Here is a 27,787-nt window from a genome sequence, read left to right as displayed (position 1 = left end):
GCAGGGAGATGCCCTATCCTGTATTCTATTCAACATCACATTAGAGAAAATAATTAGGGAGTCAAAAGTCAACACCAGAGGAACAATAATAACAAAAGTTTACAAATATTGGCATTTGCAGATGATGTTGATATCATAGCTAGAAGCGAAAGAGAGATGATAAAAGCATTTAATGCGATAGAAAGAGCGGCACAAAACAGTGGCCTAAGCATTAATGAAATAAAAACCAAATACATGAAGGCCAGTAAATCGACAGGCCAAAGAAACCTACAGAATCTGACAATAGGAGACTATAACATCGAAAGCGTGAAACATTTTATATACCTAGGTTCACTAGTTACCGCAGAATAATAATAATACTAATAAAACATATAATGGACTAATTAAACATCTAAGATCTAACAACATCACAAGAAAAACCAAATGCATAATATACAAGACCCTGATAAAACCGGTCCTTGTATATGGATCAGAGACATGGACACTGTCGAAAAGCGATGAAAACCTGACATATGGCGCAGAAGATATAACTTTGAACTATACACAGCATACAATATACCCGAGATCATAACATCCATAAAGATCGGACGTCTGCGCTGGATGGGCCATGTTGAACGAATGTTGGAGACTGAAACACCAAAACATATTATGAGGCAAACACCAGTAGGAAGAAGGTCAAAGGGAAGACCCAAACTCAGATACATGGAACAAGTGGAACAAGATCTGAAAACACTTAAGATTACCAACTGGAAAAACAAAGCAAGGAACAGAACAGAATGGCGGAAAATCCTAGAACAACCCAGGACCCAGAAAAGGTTGTCGAGCTACTGATAATGATGATAGTCTTGTCTTGGGTATAACTTTCAATACAATAAAAAGTCGTTATTTTCGGTCACAGTATACATCAAACACTGGCTTTTTTATTATTTTCTTTCGTTTATTATGTGAATTATTTGTGCTCACGAGCTTACTATGATATTAAAAGGTAAGTTAATGTATCTTTTTAGCAAAGATTTTTACATATCCGTGAAATATATGCCTTTTGGGACTTACATATCCCGGCAGTAATGAATCAGGGAATATTTATGCCAGGAGTGTTTTTGTTTTCTAGAATAACAATATTTATTGCATTTCAGGATGAAATGCTCTTATGCAAAAATAATTGTTGGAAGATATAATCCCAAATTTATTTGATTTAAAGGTGCCACAAGATCCTTTTTACACAGTGATGATAGCGCCAATTAAGATTATATTATAAAAATGCTCCGATACTGTCTCATTAGAAGAACTCCCTATTAGAAGAACCTAAAGTTGAAGAAATTGGCGGACCAGCTGAAAAGGAAGTGGATATTCAAATTGAAATTAAAGACAGCAATCAGTCAACTGTTGACGCAAAGCAGCCACAAATTCTAGATCCAAGTTTCGATTGAACCTGAAATGCTAACAACTTCGTCCCAAAGTATGTTATCCCCTCGCATGAAAAACCAACTTTCTGTTCTGTTCCTTCTGTAATGTTTCTGAAAAGTCCTATAATGCAAGTAAGTTACTATACAAATCTACGTTTGAAAATATAGGGGAAACTAAAAAAGAGGACTATTCAAAAAAGTTATATTTCAATGAACCTAATAAACCAAATAATGCCTCAAAAGTATATTATATAGAAGAAGTTCTTTCTTGTTCAAAGAAAATCTTTTTAGCCTCGAGAAGTGACAGTACCTTTCAGTCGATAGACGAATGTATGACTAACTTCAAGGGAAGATCTTCTCTAAAACAATACCTTTCCTTGAAACCGGTAAAAAGAGGGAGTAAGTTATGGACCAAGTGCGACTACAACATAGGCTTTTTTGTCTTTATAGAGGGGGGTTTGTTTACATGTTTGTATCAAAGGCTACGACTATGATATAAACGGAATCGAAATCGAGATTCGATTATTGTAAGTCGAAATACTAGGATTCCATTATTGATATCAAAGAGTTTATTGTTGTTTACACCACCCATTTTCGTAGCACCTACATAGTAGACTAACCATATAAAAGCTTGTATTTCATCCACATTAGTATTTTGAGTGGGTATATGAGGGTTTTCTGTCATAATTCCGGGTATCGAGTTGTTCTGCATCTTTTACTTTATTTCTGCATTTTTCACGTTGAATATTCATTTTGTTGGTTATTTATTTTGTAGATTTTTTCCCGTACAACACAATTCCTATGCTTGCAGTCCGAAAGTTACCTTTTTCGCACTTTCTTTCTTGCCTAAGACGTAAACAATGAGGTTTCTAGCTGAAATCCGATGAGTACCTTTTTGTCCTGCCTACTGATTCTTTCCTTTTAATTTGGTGGAAGGTTGTAAAATATTTACTAAATTTGATGATTGTATCTTCTGGATTTATACTTATGTGACTTGAGGAAGTTACAGGATGCTGTTCTTACTAGCTAGAATCAAATTATGGTATGATTTTCTTTACTACAAATCAGAAATAATTTCCTTGTGTTCATTATCACTAGAAAGCGGCTGGCCAGAGTCTAATTGTTCAAAAATACGTTTAAGTTCTTGAACGTCGATATTCTCTGATAAATGTCAGAAGCGCCTTTGACTTTCAACATTACTTGGCTTTAAAGTTTTTAAATTTTATTTTTAAATGTAAACTAAGAATAAAAATATACTTACAGAATTAGACAGAAAACTTTCTTTCTTTTTGGACGCAATTACTACAATTGGGCAGAACCTCACACCAACTGCGTAATCATAGCAACCAAAACAGACAGATCATTTAGCAACACAAACACTAATACTTACTACTGCCAAAGTTAACTAGACAAAGCAACAGCTCTATTGCAAAAGAATAAAAACAAAAAAGCGTGGGGTACAACTATACCCCTAGTAGTAGTCCAGGCTCAATTCTAAAATATATGTTTTACTATAATAAACAAATATTTTATTATTTTAAATGATTATATATCGAAACCATTGGAAAATACCTTGGAAAAAAATGCCGAAAATCGTTAGGATTTAAGGCAAACTCGTAAGGGATATTGCTTTTTTACCATTATGTAGTAGCAGAGAGTTTATATCTTGATTAGAACTACTGGATTTTTTTTATTAAGAACATCAATGTATATTTTTTTGAAGTTATCTGTTATCCCATCTTTTATACATATTTTATCCCTTTATGATACCCATACCAGAATTCTGGAACCCTGTACTAGCTTATAGAGGCCTAGTGGATGGGTACCATATATATTTTGAGTAACTTCGTTTTCCTCAAAAAGTGTTTGCTGCCTGCGATCCAATGACTCGCAATCACGCAAGATATGGTTGACTGTTTTAGGTTCTCTGCTACAGTTTGCAGCTCAAATCTCCGTGAAACAGTCCAATTGTATGGAGGTGCTCCTTAATTCGCTCGTGTCCAGTAAAGAAGTCTGTTATGACTCTGAGCTGAGTTCTGCTTATTTTCAGCAGTACTTCAGCCCTGTTAGCATATTTCCGCCCAGTATACATCTTACTATGTGTATGACTGGGTATATTTTCCCAGTGTGAGTTGTGTTGGCTTCGAATTCAGGCTTTTTTCCGGTCACGTACAATGCTTTTTGGTACTCCCACAGCTGGTTCTGGACCGAAGTATTTTGTAGGTAATGCTCTTCTGGCAAGTGCATCAGCTCTTTCATTGCCAGATATGCCCCGATGTCCTGGAACCCATACCAGTGTAACACTATTATATTCCGCCAGTCTGTTAAGTTCGTGTCGACATTCCCACACTAGCCTAGAGTCCAACTTAGGGTTTATAAGAGCCCTTATGGCTACCTGTGCATATACTGATCTACTTCTGTTCGAAAATCCTTAAGTTAATTTCTCTTGCACATTGCAAGATTGCAAAAATCTCTGCCTGATATACATAGTTATATTCTCCTAGTGGAAAGGAAATATTAAAATTTCTACCACAACCGAGTGTTCCTGAGCTTGACACTTCTGCAGTTTTAGACCCGTTAGTATACTAGGTATAACCCCGCAATCTGGGTCTAGAGTTTCCCCTGTCTTATTTCTCTCGTGAGCAAATGTCAAGTTAGAAAGGTATTTCAGGCTTGTATCTGGGTGCATATGGTCAGAGATCATCATCCATTCGGCATTCCTCGTTTCATTTATTATGTTGCTGTGTCCGGATCTAACCGGTACGTTGCTCAGGTTTTCTCGCAGTCTGTCTATCCTCGCTTCCCCTTTTATCGTTATATTTAGAGGAGTAAGACTCAGAAGGGCCTTCATAGCTTTCGTTGGTGTGCCACTCATAGCCCATGTGATCCGAGACAAGCGTCTTTGCACCTTGCTTAATTTGAGGATGGTACTTTTTTCTGTATCTTTGGTTACCATATCACTAATGCACATGCAATTGTGGGTTTTACCATCATGTTATAAATCCAGTATAACATATCTAGTCTTAAAACTCACATTTTTTCATAAGTGCGTCTGGCTACAATAACCGTAGTTAACACTCTCTGGGTTATACGTTCTATCTGCTGATTCCAAGTAAACCTTGAGTCTAATATTATCCCAAGATACTTTTTTCACTCACCAGATTTAAACGTGTACTATTTAGGCTCAAAGGACTCAATCCCTCTAAATTTCACCTTTTGGTAAATTTAATGATTTTGGACTCCAAAAGACTGATGTTAAGTCTTATATTTGAAGTCCATTCTATAACTACACTTAGAGCCTGTTGCATTGTGTCTCTGATTGTGACATTAAACTTGCCGCAGGCTAAAATGACTAGGTCATCTGCTTAGCCCAGGACATGATGCCTATCGTTGCTGAGTCTAGCTAACAGCCTATCCAGCCAAAGTTGAGTATATCACACAGCACCTCAGCATGCATTCTATCAATATGAAACTGTTTCATCAATTTTTTTAAACGAATCGCTCTTGTGATCCAATCGTGTGTTGTCGAATGCTCCCTCAATATCAAGAAATGGACCCAACATCACTTCTTGGTTTTCCAGAACGTACTCAATTCTCTGTATGAGATGGTGCAGTGCCGTTTCTGTGGAGACTCCTGCTCGCTACTCATACTGTCACTGATGTATCGGACTTTCAACCAATACACATAGTATGCCTTGGGACTTAGCTTTTTCCTGTCCGATTTTGACTGGTTTAACAGTCACATTTAACATCAATATTAATTGAATTGTAGAAATTAGTTAAAGTTCTGTGGATAACTTAAAAACAATATATACCGAATTGGAGTTCTGTTCGTGTATTTCTTAGTTTGAAGTTTTACTTAATCTGAAAGTTCTATATATGTTCCAATATAAATGAGTTGCTGTTGTTGACGAACGAAGATAAGTAATCTGATATTTCTATAATCGTCAACGTGTCTGTTGTTGCAGCTTGTTACAATCCTGCACAATCACATCTTTTTCGATTTTTCTATGTTCTTATGAGATTCGTTTAATTCGGTTGAGTATTTGAGATTTCTACGTTTTAAATTTAATATACCAACATGTGAATATGACATTTGTACCAGTTAAAAATGGCAAACTTTCTTCTCAGAAGACTATTTGATAAAAAATAAAAAAAATTTCTACTAACTATATAGTTTTGCATGCCTGTCTCTGTGCATTTATAGGTATTAATTACTACGTGTTAAAATAGCTAAAAGAGTTCTCATTTATACTTTAAAAAAGTTCTTTAAGCTTTTACGACGAACATGTACCATAAAATTAGTATCCTTGACATTTCCCTTTAGCATTTCTTTTTACACAATAATCTTGTTTGGCGTCAGCTTTTTGTAGTTCTTAATTGACATACGCGTTTGGAGTTCTTACATTTTTATCTTATTTCGTTCCTGGTATTAATGAAATGGGATCTTAGGAACGGATGAATGATAATTAAAAAATTACAGACATTACAGACTACATAAAATTATTATTATTCTATTTCTCCATCTGTATCATATATCTATTTAGTCTGAAAATACACACTAAATTTGTGATTATTAATACTGATATTTGTAAAATAACTGTCAGATTTAAATTTTTTATCTTTCAATGTTTTTCGTAAAATTAATATTATTGTTTTCATTTTCTTTTTCATTCAAGTACAGTAGTGCAAAATAATTACATTTATATTAAAATAATTTTAGAAATTACTTGTATTCAAGAAAGAAACTGTTAATCTAGTCCGGATATCCAATAGACAAACACGTCGTTAAATCCATCCTGACAATCTATTAATTATTTTAAAGAGTAAAATTAACCCTAATACTTTTATCCTACCACATCATCCAGCATAAGTGATAGTCTTATTAGGTAACTATTAAAGAGAATCGATAAGTACAATAAAAAAATAATACCTACAGTAAGTACCATTCTTTACAATGTTTTGTTTACAATTTTCTCAAAAACTTAAAGCGGATTATTACCGTATTCAGATCAAACAAATCGTGATTTAAAATGGAATCTGACGACATTGACAATGATAATGAGTTATATTAATCCATGTCTCAAATACCCTCATCCTACTCATCTGCAGCTATTAAAAATCAACAGTAAATCTACTCATCTAAACAACCACAGAGAGCTGGTGAAGGTATCAAAAAACGCCTCTCTGTAACTCAAGAAAGATGATGAATGAATAGGCAAAATGGCTGCTCGGAAAAACCAACCAGTTTTGACAAGGGTTCCGGCGAAACCCGACGGTAAATAGAGACCCTAGGAGAATACATTAACACCTGCAACAAGGGACGCTAAAAACTAAGGAACTTTAATGAGCAGACTGGGTCATATATCGAAACATCACAAAAGTATTCAAGATGGCGGTAACATACAGACACCATCCTGATACTTAACTAGATCAAGCTCACGCAGACCTGGTCATCAACAATCTGGAATAATCAGTAAATGAGTCTCCTATTGAAAGTGAAAATTAACTTCTGCAGTTCCATAAAACAACGTTTACTGCAGCGAGCCTGTGGGTCAACTTAGGACGGAAGACTGGTTCTTAAAAAATTGGAAGATGAAAGAGGACTCACAAATTCTAGTATATATAATGGATGAGGTCTCATACAAAGCATCCAGAGCTTCTCATTTCAACGCGTATTATAGAATTTGAAAGGTATCTTTCAAAACCATCAGATGCATCGATGGCTCCAACCCAGTCCAAAAGGCGAACCTCCAACATACTAAGGCAACTTCGGCAGAACTTACTGTTGCTATGAAAAGCTTCAATTTAGCTTGGATACAAGAGCCTTGGGCTTACAAGGGTCGAATAAGAGGTTTATTGTATTGTATTGTGTTTATTGTTTATATAAATATATTTATATATAAATATATTTATATATATATATATATATATATATATATATATATATATATATATATATAGAAAAGAAATTTAATCTTTGCTGATAAGTTAAATAGTAAACTCTTAAATATTGGGGAAATCTGCAAGAAGGACTCTAATGAGTATCAATTGTTTCGCCGAACTTTTTTGCCAAAGAAAATTAATTTGGCTTCTTCAGGGCTGAAAGAGAATAAATTATAATTAGCTACCATATATTATCTATTAAAAACATTATTGATCTTACCGTACCTTAGAATTGTAGAGTTAGAATATTAAAAAAAAACTTTGCTAGTAACAACATAATGGTGTTTTTTGTTACTATGTGCAAAAAACAGTTTTTTTAACGTTGGAAATGTATGGTAGCTTTAAACTTAAAACGTAAAGGTTTACCCAAGGTTAATCGAAAAACCCAATGTAACTACATTTAAAAGGAGGTAATTCTTTGAATTGTCGGCAATAACTAAATTTTTGATAGTTAGAAAGTTTAAATGTGAGGTTCTGTTTTAGCCAGAACGCATGTGCTGACAAATTCAATTAGTTGTTTTGAATCTTTATTAAAGTGGGTGGCAGATTTAACATTGAATTTAAGCGAAAAGCAATATTAATTTTTCAAATAAATATGTTTTTCCTGTTTACTGACAACAGTAAAACGTATTTTGAATTAAATAAATTACATACACTCTTCATTATTTAATTAACTTAATAAAAAAAAACTTTTTTTTGAACACCCTGTATAAATAATTATGTTAATGTTTATATTGGTGAATAGAGAATTGAATATCCTTTCAAATGAGCTATCACACGACCCCTATGCTCATTTAAAAAAATTATCGATTACGTCATCAAAGCCAGATAGATGACTTCACTAGTATTATATATATGCCGAAAAATGATTTCCGCGCTTAGTACAATTAAATCTAGAGCTAAGATTAATACTAATACAAGAATTAATATTAAACTCAATAGTCTTCCGGGTTGAACCGCGTCGATTATCATTGCGCCGAGCTTTTAACATCCTCTTTGAGTCTTCTTTAGGGCTTTCGAGGGTTCAGTCTCCCGAGCTTCCAGATACTACTACACGGATTACTAACCAATGCATTACTGCTACTGAGAACAGAGGACGGTTTATTTCTAACATCGCTGGTGATGTGGTTTGGGTGAAAGTTGGCGTGAGGGTTAGCGTGGGGATTGGTGTGGGGGTTGGCGCGAACATTTCTGACAGTAGGGTTTTGATTCCCTTTTTTCAATTTCTATGGCTTCTCGGATAATTCTTGGTTTATAGAAACGGATGGTGGCTATGGTTCTGGAGTTTTTAAAATCAATTAAGTGGCCTGTATGAATATGGTGTTGACCTAGAGCTTAAATGGGAATTGTGAACAGAAATGGAATGTTCATCAATCCTATCTTGGATTCTACGATTTGTTTGGCCTATATAGGATCGGGGTCAGTCTGCACAATGACTTTTATAAACTCCGTGTTGTTCATTTGAAATGTTGTCTTTGACTAATCCGACAAGAGATAAAACTTTTTGTTGGGGGTAAATGTTGTCTTTATTCCTCTTGATTTAAGAATTTTGTTGATTTTTCAGCGATACCTTTGATGCAAGGAAGAAAATAGTGGATGCTCATACTGATGTGATTTTCGCGGTATCCGTTTTGGATGAGGGTTTGTTTTAAACTAGAGACGTCAGCGGGTCTACTTACATCATTACAAAGGCATATTGATCTGGAGACAACGGTATTAATAATTGAATTAATTTGTGAAGGTGGAGATAATGAGAGTTGGCATGTAAGTAACGATTGTATTGGTGGGTTTTCGATAAAGAGAGTGATGAAAATCTTGGGATTGGTTTTTCTTTATGATAATGTCGAGAAACGGTAGGGTTAAATCAGTTTCCACCTCGATCGGGTCGAGCCCATCGTTTCGAACCCATATAGATGGGTTTGAAAAGACGCTAAAGCATCCCTGCCATGGGGCCAAATGACGAATGTATCGTCAACATATCGTAGCCAACATGTGGGTGTGGCCATTGATGTGGATATTGCTCGGGTCTCGAAGTCTTTTATAAAGATATTGGCAACTACTGGGGACAGTGGAGAACCCATTGGGGCACCATTTATTGTGTGTAGAATTGATTTTGTAAGACGAAATAAGTGTTGGACATACAATTTTTAATAAGAGATAAGTGGTCTTGAGGGACACTGTATTTAGCTTTCAGAATGTTTATAGTTTCATCTATAGGAATGATTGTAAAGAGTGAAAAGATATCGAAACTTACTAGAATGTCTGACGGTAAGATAGTAGTGAGGTGAGAGTGAGGTATTGCTTAATAAGTTCGATGAAATGAAAAGAATTTTTGACGAAGGATGTTTGTGAAATTTGAGTAGACCATATATTCGAGGTGTTCTGGAAGACTTTTAACGAGGAATTAGATATTGTTTTATGTCAACAGGAAAAGAGGTTTTATTAATAATGGCTTTTGTTGTTTCCTTCAGATAGTTTGTTGGATTATTATGAGATTTGAGAGTTTATTAATGTAAGACGAAGTGTTTAGGATAACGGTGGCATTACTTGTAACGGCGGGAAGAATTACTACCCAGTTCTACTTCTTTTCCTTTTATACCTCTTACATTCCATGTTGCTATTTTTAAAATTTTCTTCTCCTTGTTTCTTATTATTTTGCCTTTTAGATATGGCTTCTTTCTGCCTTCGTTATCATCTTTATATTCACTCATGTCCTTATTCTGTTCTTTTTCTATTTCCCGTTCCGTCCACGTATTTTCTTTCACTAGTTTTTTGAACTAGCTTGCACTGTATTTTGTAGCATTTTCTATCATGTGTGTTTTTGGATCCAATTTTATCTTATGTCTTCTATAATTATGAATCCATACCCAATTTTTGTTCTTTTCCCATTTGCCCTTTCGTTTGTATGTCTTCCTCTTTTAGTGCTAGGTCGCATTCTATGTATACTCGGTGTTGTTATATGTTATATTTTGTTAATTTACCTTTGGTTTTCAATACTTTTAATTTCTCTTCAAATTTATTAAATTCAACGTCACATTTTATACCATATTTTTTATTTTTTTTGCTTTGTTTATTTTTATAATTATTCCAAATTCTTTGTTTATGAAGTTTTCTGTTTCGATTATTGGTTGCTCTTCATCTGATATATCCATTGGCAGCCTTTTCAATATTTTAATTGATTTTTTTTGCTTTTTGGCACATTTCTCCCTTTTTGTTTCATAATCCCCATCTCTTTTCAGATTTTCGTTTTCTTATATTCATTCATTTGTAGTTTATATTCACTATTTTCCTTCCTGATAATCATTTCCCATCATATTTTTTTTATTCTTAAGCTCCCAAACATTTTATGAATAGTAAAATTAAAATCATATGAGAAGCAAAAACAATTTCTTTTTAATTTTATGAATGGAAAAGCTTCACTTGCCTTTTACACTGTTTCATATTCTGCTAGCTGCAATTGAAATTGTAGAAACTATGGAGATAATTTATTGTTCCACACAATTGCAGTCTATACCTCTAAAAATGAAACTGTAGCCTATCAAATTAATTACATAGCGTATAGCTAAGCTTTTACATTATCATTTCTGTAAGTTGTGCGACAATTTTTTTTTAATTCAGTTTGATGAGTCAATAAAGACTCTTATTTAATTTCCTATGGTTGAGTTTGTGACGGTATGTCAGCATCATCACACAAATTTAATCTGGATTGCTAAACTATAAATTTTAATAAATAAATGGTATAAACCCACAACAAGTTTATCGTTCAAATAAAGTTATTGACATTATTAAAGTATTGTATCCTTGAACTGTTGAGAAGAAATAAAAATATTTTATATATACGTACTAGTGATTCACGATTTCTAAAAAAATCATTTGTAAATTATGTATTGCAACTTTATATTATGAGGAAGGTCAGTTGGAGGTAAATTGTAAGATACCTGATCTATTCTTATTAGTTTATTAGATTAATTTAAAATGGGACTTAAACATGTCTTAAATAGTGATGAGAGAATAGAAGATTCAGTCAGCACATAGAAAAAACATTATAAATAAAAAAGAATAACATTTAGAACAAGAACAATTATAGTCCAACTGAAATCACATACAGTCTGTCCCAGTAAGTTAATATCATATGGAAATCTTTCTTATTACCTATTAGTTAAAAAATATATTTTCATCAAAAATTTTGAATAATCTAAAACCTAGAATGCAACAAGTAGGAACACCTTTTTTTTTATTAAATTCTCATTAGTAAAGAACCTTTACTTCTAACCATATCGAATTTATGATGAATAACAGATACTCAGAACTACAAATCAAATATGCAGCTTCACTAATTTTGGTTGAAATTTTTTTTTAATTGCTTGTAAACAATATTAAATTTCTTGCATTTTGGAATATAAAACTATAAAACCTATGTCGGAGCAGCAGTTATTTTCAATACTAGACATCCTAAATTAATCCCTAACCTGTGGCGAGATTAGTAAATGAATTCAAGAATTAGGGAAATATTAACAACAATTTTAATATAAAACAAAGTAGAAAACTGGTTGCAACAAACAAAAAGATACAATTACAAAAAACTTTAAAACCTAATAAATACAAACTATTCAAAGAAAAGTTTGATCCTTTTATAGGAGCTATAGTTTTTTTCTGTGCTAATATTAACTTTTGTGGAAGAGCAGCCCCGAACTGAGTACCCAATGGCCGATTGGGAACTTCCTCTAGATATAAGATCGAATCAAATAAGCACCCGCAGATCAAATGACATGGTATATGGTAAAACCTATGGCATTTCTTATCAAATGTATTGAGGAATACTCCTCGATGAGTTTGTCATCGATTATTGAATTGACTATCGAATCGACTCGAATCGATTATCGAATCGACTCAAATCGAATTGATAATTGAATCGAATTAAACCGATTATTGAAGATTCTTCTTCTTCTTCTTCATTTTATGTAGACATGACTCTGTTTTTCAATATGGCTTCAGTAAGTGGTTCCATCGTTTTTGTGGTCATCCTACTGATCGTCTTCCTATTGGGGAACCGTCTCTTGGTGTCTTTACTACTCTGTTTGTTGTCATTCGGCTTATATGATCGTTCCATTCTACTCTTTTAGTTCCTACCCAGTTCTTGCTGTTCTCCACCTTGCATCTACATCGTATGTGTACTTCTAGCTCTGTTTCATAGTGGCTTACCATCAATTTTTATAAGTGTTTTCATCGCTGCTGTTTCTAACGTCCTTTTGGTCCTCTCTGTGTCAGGTCATGTTTCTGTCGCGTATGTCATTGTTGGTCTGATGATTATTTTGTAAATTCTGCCTTTCATTTCTTTCCCGATATTTTTATTTCTCTATGTTGTATCATTTAGGCATCCTGCGGCTTTATTTGCTCTATTCACTTAAACATTTACTTCAGTTTCGAGCTTTCCGTAGCTAGATAATGTGATGTCTAGATATTTAAACTCCATCATTTGTTCTAGTATCTGACCTTCCAGCTCCAATTAATATCTTAGTAAATTTGCTGTTATAACTACGCATTTTGTCTTTTTTGGGAAAATTAACATGTTAACTTTTCTGATGGTTATATTAAATTGATGCAGCATACGTTGTAAATCATCTTCACGTCGAGAGAGTAGTATTGCGTCGTCTGCATAGCAGAATATTTTAAGTTGTTTTTCTAGTATTTGGTATCCATTTTTAGTTCTTACTTTTTTTATTATTTCATCCATAATCAGGTTGAACAATAGAGGACTCAAGGAATCTCCCTGTCTTATCCCGTTGCCAGCTTCAATAGGGTCGGTTAGTTCTTTTATGTTGTGTTGTTTTGTTTTATGGTCTTTATTGTGTTGTTTTGGTAGATATTTTCGATCGTTTTGGTTATTTCTAGAGGTATCTCTCTTGGGTACAATAAGTAAATAACGTCCTTTAGTTTAACTCGGTCAAATTCCTTCTTAAGGTCCTTCTTAAGAACGGTTTGTTGTATTCTAACGATTTCTCTTGTACTTGCCTCATTATGAATATAGCCTCTGTTCCGTCTCATTATAATTTAGTTCATATTATTTTTCCATTTTATTTTATTTAGATTCATAGTTGTAAGTTTTAAAGTTTTGGGTAAATTGTAGTTTCCACAAATCTATTAAAAGATTAAAATATTTATTAGTTTTGCATATTTCTGGGGAAAACTTATCTATTATAATCCCTCCCTTCAGAAAGTATGTACCTGGCAAATCCGTCGGCTATTGTTGTCGCATTCGCTGCGTCTATATATGGTTCTGATAAGAACAATATGAATGATTTTGTAATTTACGTTTTTTACCCCAAGGTAAAATTATAAAGTTCTTAGTAACGACCTCCCTTCTCTCAGTGATTTCTGTTAGACATTTGTAATGTATTTTTAGTAGTATCGAACGAAACTCAGTTCTGTAAACATGTATAGTAAGCAATAAATAGTTCTATGAAAATTGTCGTTGTATATTATTTTAATTTAATAAAAATAATATTTTATAGCAAATATATCTCACGGTAAACTAATCGTGGGTCAAGACAGCCTCGGTGCAAGATCTTCCCTACCTAAAACCTTGTTGTTATTCTGTTAGTGTTATAATTTCATTCAGTTTATTTCTTATCACTTTGGTTGTTAATTTTAGTGTTATGTTTAATAAATTAACTCTAATTTTTTGTGTCGATTTGTCTCCCTTTTTAAAAAGAGGTATTAGGATACTTGATATCCATTATTGAGGAATCCTGTTTTGTTCTATTATTTTTTTAATTAGTTTTAGTAGTTGTTTGGTCAGATCTGGTCCTCTGTGGTGATCCTCCTGGTGATTTTCTATTTTTTAATGTCCTTAATGCTTCCTTTACCTTTTCCCCCTCAATATTTATTTCTTTATATGTCGTCACCTCTGGTGTTGATGGTTGATTATCGTCACCTTTAGCAAACAGGAATCGAAAGTAGTCTATCCATGTTACCTTCTGAATGTGTTTCTGAACGTGAATGCCGTTAGCCATGACTCAAGATAACAAGAAATACATAAGAGATCTCGGACTGCGAAGAATTCTAAAGGCAAGATAGATAGACGCCAGAACGAAAAGGGTAAGAACATTAACGCCAGCAAAAATCAACATCAATGCACAAAATACTATGAAGGCATTCATTGGATGGACGAGATCAAATCGTACATCGACATTTTTCAAGCAATTTCCAGTTCACACCCAGGCTGTTGAAGGTTTATTTATTTATTTAGGTTGTGTAAAATTCATTACGGAAGCCTCGGGAAAAGTTTGTGGAGCTGAATCTTGAGACGAATTTATAAGAACCACACTTCTGTCCAGATTATCTATACCTAACTTCCCCAGCAAATTCGTCTTAAAGGTACTTTCGGCTAAAAAGTAGAGAATAGTGCAAACGGGCAAGCTCAACTAACATGGACCTTTTCTGTTTACTCTGTACATACCATGCCTGTAATTACTTATCATATCAGGTCATAGGCCTAACTGTCATTTTTTAGGTACTGTTTTTAATAGCATCGGGGTCATTGCATGATCGGCATTTGTTCATTTATTCAGATTATAACAAAATGGAATGTCCTTATGTTTAAAAATAAAAATACGGTAACTATTGCGTTAAACAAAAGTGTATTAAAGATATACTCAGTGACATTAGAAGTGTTACACCCAGAACAAATAATTTCTTGAACTTAATTTTTTGGCAACATGGTAGATTTACATCAAGAATGAAACGATAACGTTGTCAAGAATTTTTATTAACAAGTAATCAAAAAAAAATTAATAATGTGTTTGGCGACCCCGCAGCTGAATACACTCCTGTATACGTCTAGGCATTGACAAAATGAGATGATAGATGTCTGCTTGTGGCACCTCGATCCAAATAACTTGAACTTCATGTATTAACTATGCCAGAGTCTGTGGAGGAAGGAGCAAAGTGGACAGTCTCCTTCCCATCATATCCCATACATGTTCGATAGGATTAAAATCCGGAGCACGGGGCGGCTACGACAAAACATTAACGCCAGCTTCTTGGAGAAAGTCCATAGTTTGACGTGCAATATGAGGACGCGCGTTGTCTTGCTGAAAAAGGATATCTTCACGGCCGTCGAGATAAGGCAGTAAAGTGGTTTGTACAACACAAGTGGTGATCGCCTACCATAAGCAATAGCCCCCCAAACCATTATTCCAACTGTCCTGTGTACATGCCTCTCAACAGCAAACCCGGTATCTCGTCGTTCTCCAGGGCGGTGTCTTACCATGCTAACCATTATGCATTCCTAAAAGGAATGATGATTCATCACTTAATGCTATATTACGCCATTCTGCCACCCAATGATGCCGTTCTCTGCATCAATTCAAACGTTGATGACAGTGGTCCACAGTCAAAGGAAGCACTAGTCGTGGGCGGAATGAAACCAGTCCAAAGGCTCGAATGCGACAGTATAATGTACGCATACTATCAGGTCTACCTACTACTCCAAACCATTGGTCAGCAATTTGACGTGTAGTAGCAAAACGGTATCGCAGAGCCAGTAATCTAAAGCGCCTATCTTGATGCTCTGTGGTACGCCTCGGTTGACCAGTTGGTCTTCTTCGTGTTCCTTTAGCTTCGTTTGTCCACACAAAGCAGACACGCATAACCGTCATTGCCGTACAATTAACACGACGGTCAACTTTGCGATATGACAAACCCATATCTCTATACGCAATAATTCTACCCCTGTCAAAATCGCTAACATGGTAGTAATTTTGATATCTTCAAACTCGAGGCATTTTCTTACACTGAATAGAATTAGCCTGAGGAATAATAATTAAAAATTTTTATACGAACCGGTTTTTACAAATCGGTCTCTTCTCAAAAACACTTACAGATAAAACTTTATTTTTACAAAAAGTAGAAAAGATAAAACATTGGTATTGTAATCATCGCATGTTTTAAATATAGTCATTATGTTGCCGAAAAATTAAGTTCAAGAAATTATTCCTTCTGGGTGTAACACTTCTAATGTCACTGAGTATATTAAAATCCAAAAAAAATGTGAAATTTTCAATATTTTTACAACTTTTGGAGCTTATGCCATCGGAAGATACGTACTGATCTAAATCAAATTAAAACACAATGTTTATAGGCACTATTTGAAGAAGTTATAAACTATTACATTACGAAAACGGGGAACAATTTAAAAAAATAATCACAACGCTGACGTTTTTTCATATTTTGTCAAAATTTAGGGCCTATTTGCGATCGGAAGATGTTAACCGATTTTGATATATTTCTTTTCTTTTTGTTTGTCTATATGATTCGCAATTTTTCCGCGGTATTAAAACTTCGAAATAAAAAAAGTGTTTTTCGGCCCACTCTAATAAATACATCTGTACATCTTTAATAAATACATCTTTAAAATACACAGATGTATTTATGATTTTGTTACATATTTTTATTGAATTATAAATATTTTATATATAAGGAAATAATAATAATAATAATGCAATAAGTTATACTTCATCATATATTTTATATGCTTGAATGGGACATTAATTGTAAATTTTTTTGTGTAAAGTAAATACAGACTAAAATTTTAGTATGTTACTTACTTTTCCAAATGATGCTTGTTTGGTCAATTTTTATTGGGAGTAAGCCACAATTTGACTTTAAAATAAGTTTAACATTAAAGAAAAATTTTTGCTTATTTCTAATGAAAATAGTAAATTGCATAAAAAAAATAGTTGCAGAACAATACTTGTTTTGGTCGTATTGGTTTCATACTTAATGTTAATTTCGTTATTCCAGGTACTGATAGGTAACTGATCTTTGGTTTTTATATTTATTAATGTTTTTATTTACTTACTTTTTTTAACTTTTGTATATTGAAACGCAATATAATTTTTTTCGCCAGGAAATACATACTTTATTTATTATTCATAACAATCGTTTAAACATAAATAAAAACAGAAAAAGCAATAAATGATTTCACAATAATTTGCGTCCATGTCCGAATTATAAACATGTTTGCGGTTTAAGATTATTTAAACAGGTAAATGTGAAATCGTTGAATATACCAAACAGGTAGTAAGATTAACAAATATTCCTTTAAAAAAAGTGTATTTGGTTATGACTCTTATGAGCTCACAACCACAAAAGTTGTTTAATATTCCCAAGTGGAAGTAACAAAACATATGACGATTTTGTCAATCGGGGAATTTTGTTGATTTTTTAATTCTAATGTTAATTCAAAAAGTGTAGCATTACAAATAAGTAATTTTTGTACAAGATCAACTCTTTAAGAGTTAAATTTTATATACATAACAGTTAGTAGCTGGTTTACTCTTTATGATAAACCTAAGATATTTAAATCGATTCATGACTCTCCTGATACAGGAGACTGGAGATTGTCATCATAAATTTTGTAGTGAGATTTTCTGAAGTAAGAGAAGAGATCACATAAATATGCAGAATTGATAGGATAGCCTGACCAAACGAGCCATAGTAGGAAATTTATTGCGATTGTCTTTTCACGAATATAAGATGTCCACGTTTCTGTGTTCTCGTTCATCTGCTAGATATGAATCCAGTTCGTCTTCAAGTCGAACCCTTTTCTTGCACTGTCATAAATTTTGAGATCGTTTTGACCCAGTTTGTTTTATTGTAGTATTTGATAATCTTATTTCTGGTTCCATAAAAGAGCTTCTCAAATTGAATTCCTCGTCACTGTTTTGGTCAGTATTAATTTCTAATATATTTTTGTCGAAGTAGTGAAGTAATAAGTTTATGTACATGACCATACTGGAAAGCGTGACGTACTTGTCCCCTAGTAAGTCTGTAACTTTTTTAACAGTTTTTTAAGAAACCTTCTATTGGTTTTAGTAACGCCCATTCTGTTTCTTAGATTCTGGATGGTTATTACCATTCAGAATCTAATCTAATTATTGACACAGAAAAAAATAAGTGAAAGAAAGTTCTTTTTATTCATCACGTTTACGGTTAGATTCAAAGGTATTATCATTGGGTGGTTTGGCCGTAATGTCGGGTGGCGGTTTATTAGGAGGACCACAACCAAAACAATTTTTTGCATACCATGCGTGCATCCCAATCAATCAAAAAGAATTGTCAAAAACATTTAAAATGTTGTTATTCTAAAGCAGAAACTTTTTTAAATTTCTATAAATATTTTTAGGTTGCAAACATACTTGTATACTATCCGTTGCAAGATAATTACGATGGAATTCCCCAGATTAAGAGACTGGGCCGATATCAAGCACAAAATGACTGTACTTCCTTAAGGCTGTAACGAATAGTCACCCTTAGTCTTTCGTTACATTAGGTTCAATTTTAAATTATATCCAAAGTTTAAAGGTACTTTACTAAATAATAAAAAGTAGGTGTTGCCAGGTTAACAAAGAGTTGTTAACGATTGGTAAATAAAATTTTAAGCATACTTTTGTCTACCTATTTAAATTTAATCAGTTAATTGCATTTGTACTTGGAATTCAGAATTACAAATTTCTAGGTACGTAAAGCCAGTGTTATTAAGAGATTAGAAAATTTCTTGAAATTTTATTCAGGTAAAAGGATAATGTTTACTTAACATCAAATTATCACTAAATGGGCTTCTGTGAGAAGAAAGTTTATTTGTACAGAACCTCATTTTTCTTTTGTCGTTCATTTAGAACAGAAGTCAGTGTAATAACTGTAAATATGAGTGATCACTATTCCTGCCACTATTTCAGGAAGAGAAGACGAGTCTGAACCTGAAAAACGTTCTGGTTATATTCATCTCATACACGATGCAAAGCAAATCGTGCTTAGCGTTTACAACGGTAAGTACTCGTTAAAAATACTTTGTAGTTAACCTTCCTAAAGCCGGGTGAATTTTAAAACGACCAGTACCAGGTGGGGCGACTTCTCGCCCCAGTAGCTTGGTTTACTTTAAAGCGCAAGAATTCTATGTATCTCATTAATCTTGCCATTTTTTAACTCTTTATTGTCTGTGTACTTTGTTTAGTACCAATTCAACAAATTAAAAATCTAAGACAGAAGACAGTCACATTCAAAAACTCACCAAATAAACAGGTAATTTTAGCAGTTATCAGATATCAGACGTACTTGGGGCTAATTGCATTACAAATTCTTAGAGAGACAATCCCAACTAGAAAGTGATGCTTCGAAGAATCTAGACAAAATATGCTAATAAGGAAATGATGAAAGTTCCCACTGTATAATAGCAAAAATGGACTTTCAAAGATAAAGGAAAGACATTACAATCAACTGCTAATATGTAAAGAATGCGACTGCACATCATGACAAGTAATTAGTACAGTCATTAGTAACCATTTTCCAAAACTTTCGTCTAAACTGATAAAATCAGATTTGTAGAACGTGAAAACACTCGATACAACGTGTGAGTGAATTCTCGCCCCACATACATTTCCGCGAAATACGACGAGAATATTTAATTTTCTGTTCGCGGTATTATGGATTGGTCCTTTATGGACTATTTCTTTGTGCTCTTAATACATCAACTACCAATGTCCTAAACCGTCAAAGCGATTGTTTAAACTTAATTACAGATATTATTAAAAACGTTAGACCTGGGGCCAGAATTCGCCCCACCCTGTATTAGAAAGGTTAACCATATTTACCGATTAATTAATTTATAAAAAAACACAGAATTCTTTAAAAAGTTAAATTACATATTTTTTCTTAGGGTCTTGTCTAAAACAAAAAAATGGATGCTGGTGCCAATCGAGTATTACCGAATTTTCATTTATCAGCTATAAGCGAAACAATATATCATACAGTCCATCTAATTTGCTTACCGTTGCACGTCATTATCATTGACAGAGATCGAAGTTGACATAGTATAAAAAATCGTGAATCCATTTTAAATCAAGTAGGTCACATAATTATTGCAAAAGTGGATTATACAACAAAACAAATTAATATTTAATGTAAATAAATAGAAACAAAACAAAAGTTAAAAAATAATCTTCTTAAAAACAATTTGAGCCGCTTGTATGCATCGTATAAAGATGTAAAATGATATACTTAAACAAAAACAACACTTTTTTTATTACTTATTAACATTAGTCAACACCGCAACTGTCAAATAAGTGTTACCAATTTATGCCAAAATATCACCTTCGTTCGATTGCAATTACAGTGTGTTCCGAACAAATTTTCTTCATAAAATCGCTTTATAATGCATGTATACAAATTAAATGAAACATATTATTGTGTATTTCTTTAAGTTAACATTAATAGAAATCTTTAAATATTATTTCTACGCGTATATAATAAAATATGTCTAGTGGCTGTAATGCCAGTATACTCGGCAAAGTGATTCTAAAAAAGAACACACCTACCATCTAAATATGTATTTCGTGTTGGTATCATGTGACCTCACGGGCTATGACGCGGATGACGTGCAACGGTAAGTAAATTAGATGAATAATATGTATTCAGTGAATAACTTACCAACTTTAAATGAACTTTTGAGTGAATTAAGAGACAAAAAAATAATCCCCGAGTGTCATAAAACTACGTTTTGAAAGTTTTTAAAATCTAATGGTTTTATGTTTAAACCAGTAAATAAACGGCAGGGAATTATGGAATCCAGCCGTTTAATAAAGTGGAGGTTCGATTATTTGGAGAGTCTAAGGTCTTTTAGGAGTGAAGGGAAGAACTTATATTATTTGGTAGAAACTTGGTTGGACCCCACGATATAGTTAAAAAATGTTGGACCGATAGTAGTAAAAATTGCATCACCAATGTTGCTCCCTCTGATATATATAGAGGGAAGAGAATTTATATTTTATATTGCGGGGGGGAATCACGATGGATAGAAGATGCTTTATTACTCTCTGCTAAGAGTGTAAGTAATTGTCGGTTAGATTATCATCAAGATATGAACAGTACTGTGTTTGAAAAGTGGTTTGAGCTGCAATTACTACCTAAATTAAAAAGAAATAGTGTTATTATTTTGGATAATGCTCCGTATCATTGTAGACTAAAGAGTAAAATTCCAAACACTAATTCAAACAAAGCTGAAATTCTAAAATTTTGCTGTAATATTAAATGTAATAATATTACAGCAGATAATTAGAAAAAATGTATAGAGCATGTCAAAAACTAGAAGAAAAATACTTACAGTTCCAAAGCATTATAAATAGAGTAGTTATAGATTTAAACGATAGCGATAATAGTGATACCGACTTAAATGTAGACGGTAGTTAAGTTTAAAATGATTTTTTTTTGTATTTTTTCACTATGTTAAATATATATTTTAATATAAAAGTATTACTTATATGTATTTTTCTTTTACTTTGTTAGATTTCCGTAATTTTAATAAAATGTATTAGTATATAAGTCCGACCCTGTATACAACTATACCCAGAAGATTAAATCCGAAATATCTTGCAATGAACTATAACTTATAACTTAATTATAGTTTATTTCAGGAAAATTGGTTGAGTGCTTAATGATTGCAATAAAACCCGACCGCAAGTACCCCAGCTTAGTCAACATTAGTTGAGCAGGTAAGTATTCAGGTAAAATTGAAGCTACTGTAGAGTGTCGTTATCTTGTTTGTATAATAAATTCCTGGTAATATAAAAACGATTAAAAAATCGTATAAAATTATAAAAACGATTAGAATTCATTTTATTTCATAAAGTTGTAAACGTTTGAACAGTGAGTTTCACTATCAATGGTTGATATTTTAATGACCACAATAAATTTGTTGATCGTTAAGTATTTCCTGGAATAATTATACAGGTTCCCTCTATTCTGTATAATTTGTAAAAGTATATAAAGCCGATGAGAAATTTTTAAATATACATTTTGTTTCATTTAGTTGAAAGTGTTACAAGTGTTACCAGTGTTATACCTATAAAACAGCATTATGTGGCGTCCGTGGAAAAACATTGATGGTGCTTCTTCCAGTGTTCCAGCAAAAAAAAGCATTTATTTGCTGACGCTAGAGAAATCGTTAAAACAATATATAGTTCTTTACTTACAAGAGGACTTACTGCTAATACTGCTGCAAATGAAATATCTGATTTAACGAAAATACCTCTAACCACAGTGAAAAGAATTACATCAAATCCCATTAAGTCAAGAAGGAAGCGTAAGGATGCCGGTTCTACTAAATGTATTGACGAAAGTGATAAGGACTTAATAAGACGAAAAATTTACACAATGTACGAAGAGCAACGGATACCTACATTAGATGCTTTAAACAACGGCTTACTAATGATGATACACAAATAAACTGTAGCCGCATTAGTCTTTGGAGGATTTTATCTAAAATTGGCTTCAGATATCGTACAATTGACAAAAGGCAACTGCTTATGGTTCCCATCGTTTACAAAAGTGGCGTACTGAATATATAACTTCCATAAGAAAGTTCCGTACAGAAGATCGATCAATAATTTATCTGGACGAGACATGGTTTGACACTCATGAAACACCACCCAAAGGATGGTCCGATTCTTCCAACAGGTGTCAAACAAAAGCTCCATCAAACACAGAGAAAAGAATAATAATGTTACATGCAGGATCAGAAAATGGTTGGGTCCCAAATGCCTTATGGCTTTCTGCAAAGAACATTAAAGACTCCTGAGTGGACTACCATCAGGATACAACGGCAGAGCTTTTTGAGCAATGGTTTAAGAATTGTCTTATACCTAACCTTCCTCAAAATAGTGTGATAGTAATGGACAATGCAAGTTACCACAGTCGTCAATTACATAAGTCTCCAAGTGCAAATAACACGAAAATTGAAATTCAAAACTTTCTGTTAGAAAACGATATATATTTTGAAGAAAGTTATTTAATAAATGAACTGTTAAAAGTGTTAAAATCATTTTCTATTAAAAAAGTATATGTTTGTGACGCATTGGCCGAGGACATGGGACATACAGTGTTACGGCTTCCGCCCTACTATTGTTTATTTAATCCCATAGAGCATATGTGGTACCAACTAAAGTCAAATGTTAGGTCACAAAATGTTTCTCCGACTTTAAGTGGTAGTGTAGTCGAATTAATAAGGAAATGTGTTGATTATATCTCCCCAGAAAGTTGGAAAAATTCAGTACGCCATGTAATGAATGTAGAAAATTCATATGTTACTTTGAATCAAATAATTAAACCAATTGTTATTAATCTTGAAGAGGATAGCGACAGCAAAACAGAATTAGGTATTTAGGAATTCATAAATATATTTTGGTTATTTTGGGTATTTTTTTTTGTAAATATTAACTTGTATATATTTTTCTATATTTTTTTTCATTTCATCTATTTTTTGTACATTATGTATTCGTTTGTATGTATATACTGTAAGTATAACTATTATTACTGTACATTTTTAACGATATCCGATTAGGAAGAGCAAAAACTTTTAAACACGCCAGTTTTTTGCTGACATTCCTAAGCCTGTAAAAAGTGTGAAGGAAAGTACCTTTCTGAATTTAGATCCATATACTACAATTATTCACGTAGAACAAAAAAACTACTTTCTTCATTTAATAAATTTTTATAATCGTGTATTACACAGCTACCAATGAAATATATTAAATAACAAACTTTCTGAAGTGCGACCCTGTGTACTTCGGTAGTTTATTGAGAGACTTTTGTATACACAATAGGATCAACTCAGGTAACCATTAAGCACTCAACCATTTTTTGTGAAACAAACTTTACCAAATCATTCCTATAATAATAAAAGTGCAGTTTTTGCGGGACGTACCGTGGGACAAAGCTCCTGTCCTGTCCCGTGTACCTTTCCACATAAAATTCGCTGTCCCGTCCCACAGAAAAAATCGTTGTACAGTCCCGTTCCGCGGGACAAAATGCGGGAAGGAACTTCCCGCGTGCATCCATATCTACCAGGGAGACGTATTGAATCTCCTTTTCTTCAATTCCACAATGGAAAGAAATAATAAAAAAAAATATGTAAAATGGTGGTTTATAAATTAGGAGAAAATGATGGTAAAATTTAATGCTATGCAGATGATACAATGTTAGTAACCGAAAACGAAAAGGATCTGTAACGACTTTTATACCACTTTATTAGAACCTCTGAGATGTAATTATACAGCAAAAGATTAAATTCATGGAACAATCGAGTTGTAGCGGTCTTGAAGCGGAAATATTACTATACAACGGAACAAAATCATTATCATTGAAACAGAATTAAGAATCAACAATATAAATATAATAGCCATCATGACATAGAGTACAAACTCTACGCCATAAAAATTAAAAACCATAGACTACTGGAACCAACAGAAACTACTTCGTGGGAGAGCTAGAGACATGCTCCTAGATAGAGAAATACGTAAAAGCATGACACACATCAATGGCTGGGCTTAAAAAGAAATAAAAAATAGTAAAATAAACATATTAACAGAATGAAAGAATTAAGAATGGTGAAAATCGCTTGAGATAAATTACCTGTACAACATCGAAACGTGGCCGTCCCTAAAAGAGGTGGAGCGATGACCTAAGCATGCAGGGGGCCGATGTAGGAAGATAAAACAAGCAATTTTCGTAAAATCAAATAGAAAGGACCACGTGCTTCTTGTTAACTGTTTCAATTTGTAGTTTTCTAATGCCAAAGGTTTTAAAAGTTCTATTACTTTGCAGAGCAATGGAATTAGGGTGTTATTGATGTGAAATGACAATCCATACTCTGCCATATTTTCCGATTTTCTTGCTTAACCTTTTTTTGATATTCTTAGACTTCGGAAATGGTTTACCGTAATTACTTGATAATCAATTTACTATTTTACTATAGCTTGTTTGGCAAGAATATACAATCTTGCTTTCACTCTTTTAATTACAATTTCTTGAGGAATATCATCAACAGTTATTTCAATTATTTTTTTTAATTAACCGTTAATTGAGGATTTATGTTTAATCTAAATATGAAATTAAACAAAATATTGAATATGACGGTATCGTATTGCCAATTCAAAAAGAAAATGAAAACTAATAATGCAGTCCTACATTTTCTATCATATAAATAAAAATTAATTAGGTGAATAAAGTAGGGATTAAGATAAAAATATAGTTTAATATTTAGGTACTGAATAAAAATATTGAAATTGTAGTACCGTCTATTTATTGTAAAATTATTAATTGAACATTGACATTTAATTTTTAATATTCTAAAAAATACTATTAGCAACTTTTTTTAATTACAATATTGATATAAATCAGATAATAAAAATAGTTGAATATGCAACAAATTGCAAAACATTTTTATAGGTTTCATGGATGGCAAGAACTAATCTTATACCACCTAATAGCCTTCATTATCGCGAACACCGGTAGTTTTATATTTAAGTTATACAAAGATTTAAAAGTAAAAGTCATTTACAATTTTGTAACAGTACATTTTTGAGTAAATATCAATATCATTGCCCATGGGGTCGTGAAACTCTGCGTCAGTGACGTGTGTGCTAAGAATAATATGTGAATTTAATAAAACTATGCGTATTTATAAGCGATCTATTCTTTTGATGTATTTGATATTAATTAAAACTTACCATGGAAAACACCCCAGAGGCTGTCCACACTATTAACGAAACATTCACACTCCCCGTATTTTTTAGCACCCCCGACGGACTCACAAAAATCCCCGAACCTATAATACTTCCTACAATAACTGTGATCCCATTCATGAGGGTCATTTTTGGCTTGAGGGTGATTTCCTCATCGCCCTTCTTAGGTTCTTCCTCGTCCATGGCTAACGGTGATCTGTAGTGCAAATTTTGCGAGCACGTTGGAATTGAAGAGAGGCCTTGAAGTCCGCGATATGACAAGAAAACGTTCTTCAGTGACCGATTTCGACCTTTACGGAGAGGAACGCAAGGAATAAAGGATACGCGAGGGTGGGTTGTTCTGCCGGGTAGCGCTTGAGCGGTATCGGTAGACAGGGTGGTGGAAAAACCGGTCGGAGAGGGTTTTGCTATACGGAAAAGCACGAGAGGAAGAAAAGATCCTTCATAAACGATCATTTTAAAGGAGAAGATTTATTTTTATTTTAAAGGGAGGATTTTACTGTTATTTATTGAATTTGTGGATTGAATTGTATTGTTGTAGATATATGATAAAATTAAATTAATTTAGAAAATTACTATTATGAAGAAGGATAATAAATAATAAAACAAATATATTTCTCAAAGTTTAAAGATATTTAAAAATTAACAAGTAACTTAAAAAAAATAATGTAAAAAATATTTATAATCAACAGGTTTTTATAAATAGAATAACATGAGAAAACTAAACAGGATTATTGCTGTAAAAAAGGTTACTTTTAAATGGAACATTTCCTCTAAGAGAAAACAATATACAACGATGTCCTAAAATATTATAAGAATACTTTAACAATATATGATTAGCTAAACAAGAAGCAGAAAAATATATAGTTAGGGAGAAGAGTATTTTATTGTTTATTGGAATTATTGTTTATTTATTGGAACACCAATTAACAACATTAGATATGCGGATGATCATAATAGCAGACAACCTCCAAGACCTCCAAAAGCTAATGAACAAGATAGTTGAGTATGGAGAAGAATGTGGATTATCAATAAACGTCAAGAAAACTAAATTTATAAGGATATCAAAAACACAAAATAATGAGGAAAGCCTGGCAATTAACGGTAAAACTTTAAAACAAGTTGAAAACTATAATTATCTTGGCACAATAATTATTCACACAAACGATTACTTCAAAGAAATCAAAGTTCGAATCGCGAAAGCACGAACAAACTTCAATAAAATGAGAAATGTAGTTTGTGCAAGAGAACGGAAATTAGAATTGAGAGTTATGCTGCAAGGTGTTATATTTTCTAGACTCTGCTTTACGGGATAGAAGCATGGACACAACGCGTCGACTACTAAAAAGTTGGAAGCATTTGAACTATGGGTGTATAGAAGAATCCTGAAGATATCATGGACCGAGCATGTAACAAACAACGAAGTCATGAGAAGAGTCAACTAAAGAATGGAAATATTGGAAACCATTAAGACACGAGAGCTGCAATGCATGGGGCATGTTATGTGTAATGAAAGATACAACATACTTCAATTATTTATACAAGGGAAAATCCAGGGCAAGAGAAGTGTAGGAAGGAGAAGAATCTCATGGTTGCGTAACTTGAGGGAATGGAACGGATGCACATCAATCATACTATTCAGAGCGGTAGCATCTAAGATCAGAGTAGTCATGATGATTGCCAACCTCCGTCGCGGAGATGGCACGTAAAGAAGAAGATTTTATTTTATTTTGGTAAATAACAATTATATTATTGCTATGGGATCTTAATTCATTCTTATTTATTTTGTAACTTTAAAACTTAATTTGGTTTTTTTTACTACAATTCGTTGTATTCTATATGATTCGTATTGTATTC

General features: G+C 33.0%; 1 protein-coding gene across 1 annotated transcript in view; it reads right to left on the bottom strand.

The window, feature by feature from the left end:
• Positions 1-26,224, bottom strand: part of LOC140434645 (large neutral amino acids transporter small subunit 1) — a 142,766-nt gene extending 116,542 nt beyond the window's left edge. The window contains exon 1 of the mRNA XM_072523058.1: positions 25,916-26,224. Within this exon, the coding sequence (XP_072379159.1) occupies positions 25,916-26,113 (198 nt within the window). The 5' untranslated portion in view covers positions 26,114-26,224. The remainder of the gene's footprint in view (positions 1-25,915) is intronic.
• Positions 26,225-27,787: the final 1,563 nt, after the last annotated feature.

This window comes from Diabrotica undecimpunctata, chromosome 2, assembly GCF_040954645.1.
Source record: "Diabrotica undecimpunctata isolate CICGRU chromosome 2, icDiaUnde3, whole genome shotgun sequence".
Taxonomy (NCBI): Eukaryota; Metazoa; Arthropoda; class Insecta; order Coleoptera; family Chrysomelidae; genus Diabrotica; species Diabrotica undecimpunctata.
Note: the sequence above shows the minus strand (reverse complement) of the source record. Positions and strands in the feature narration are given on the sequence as shown.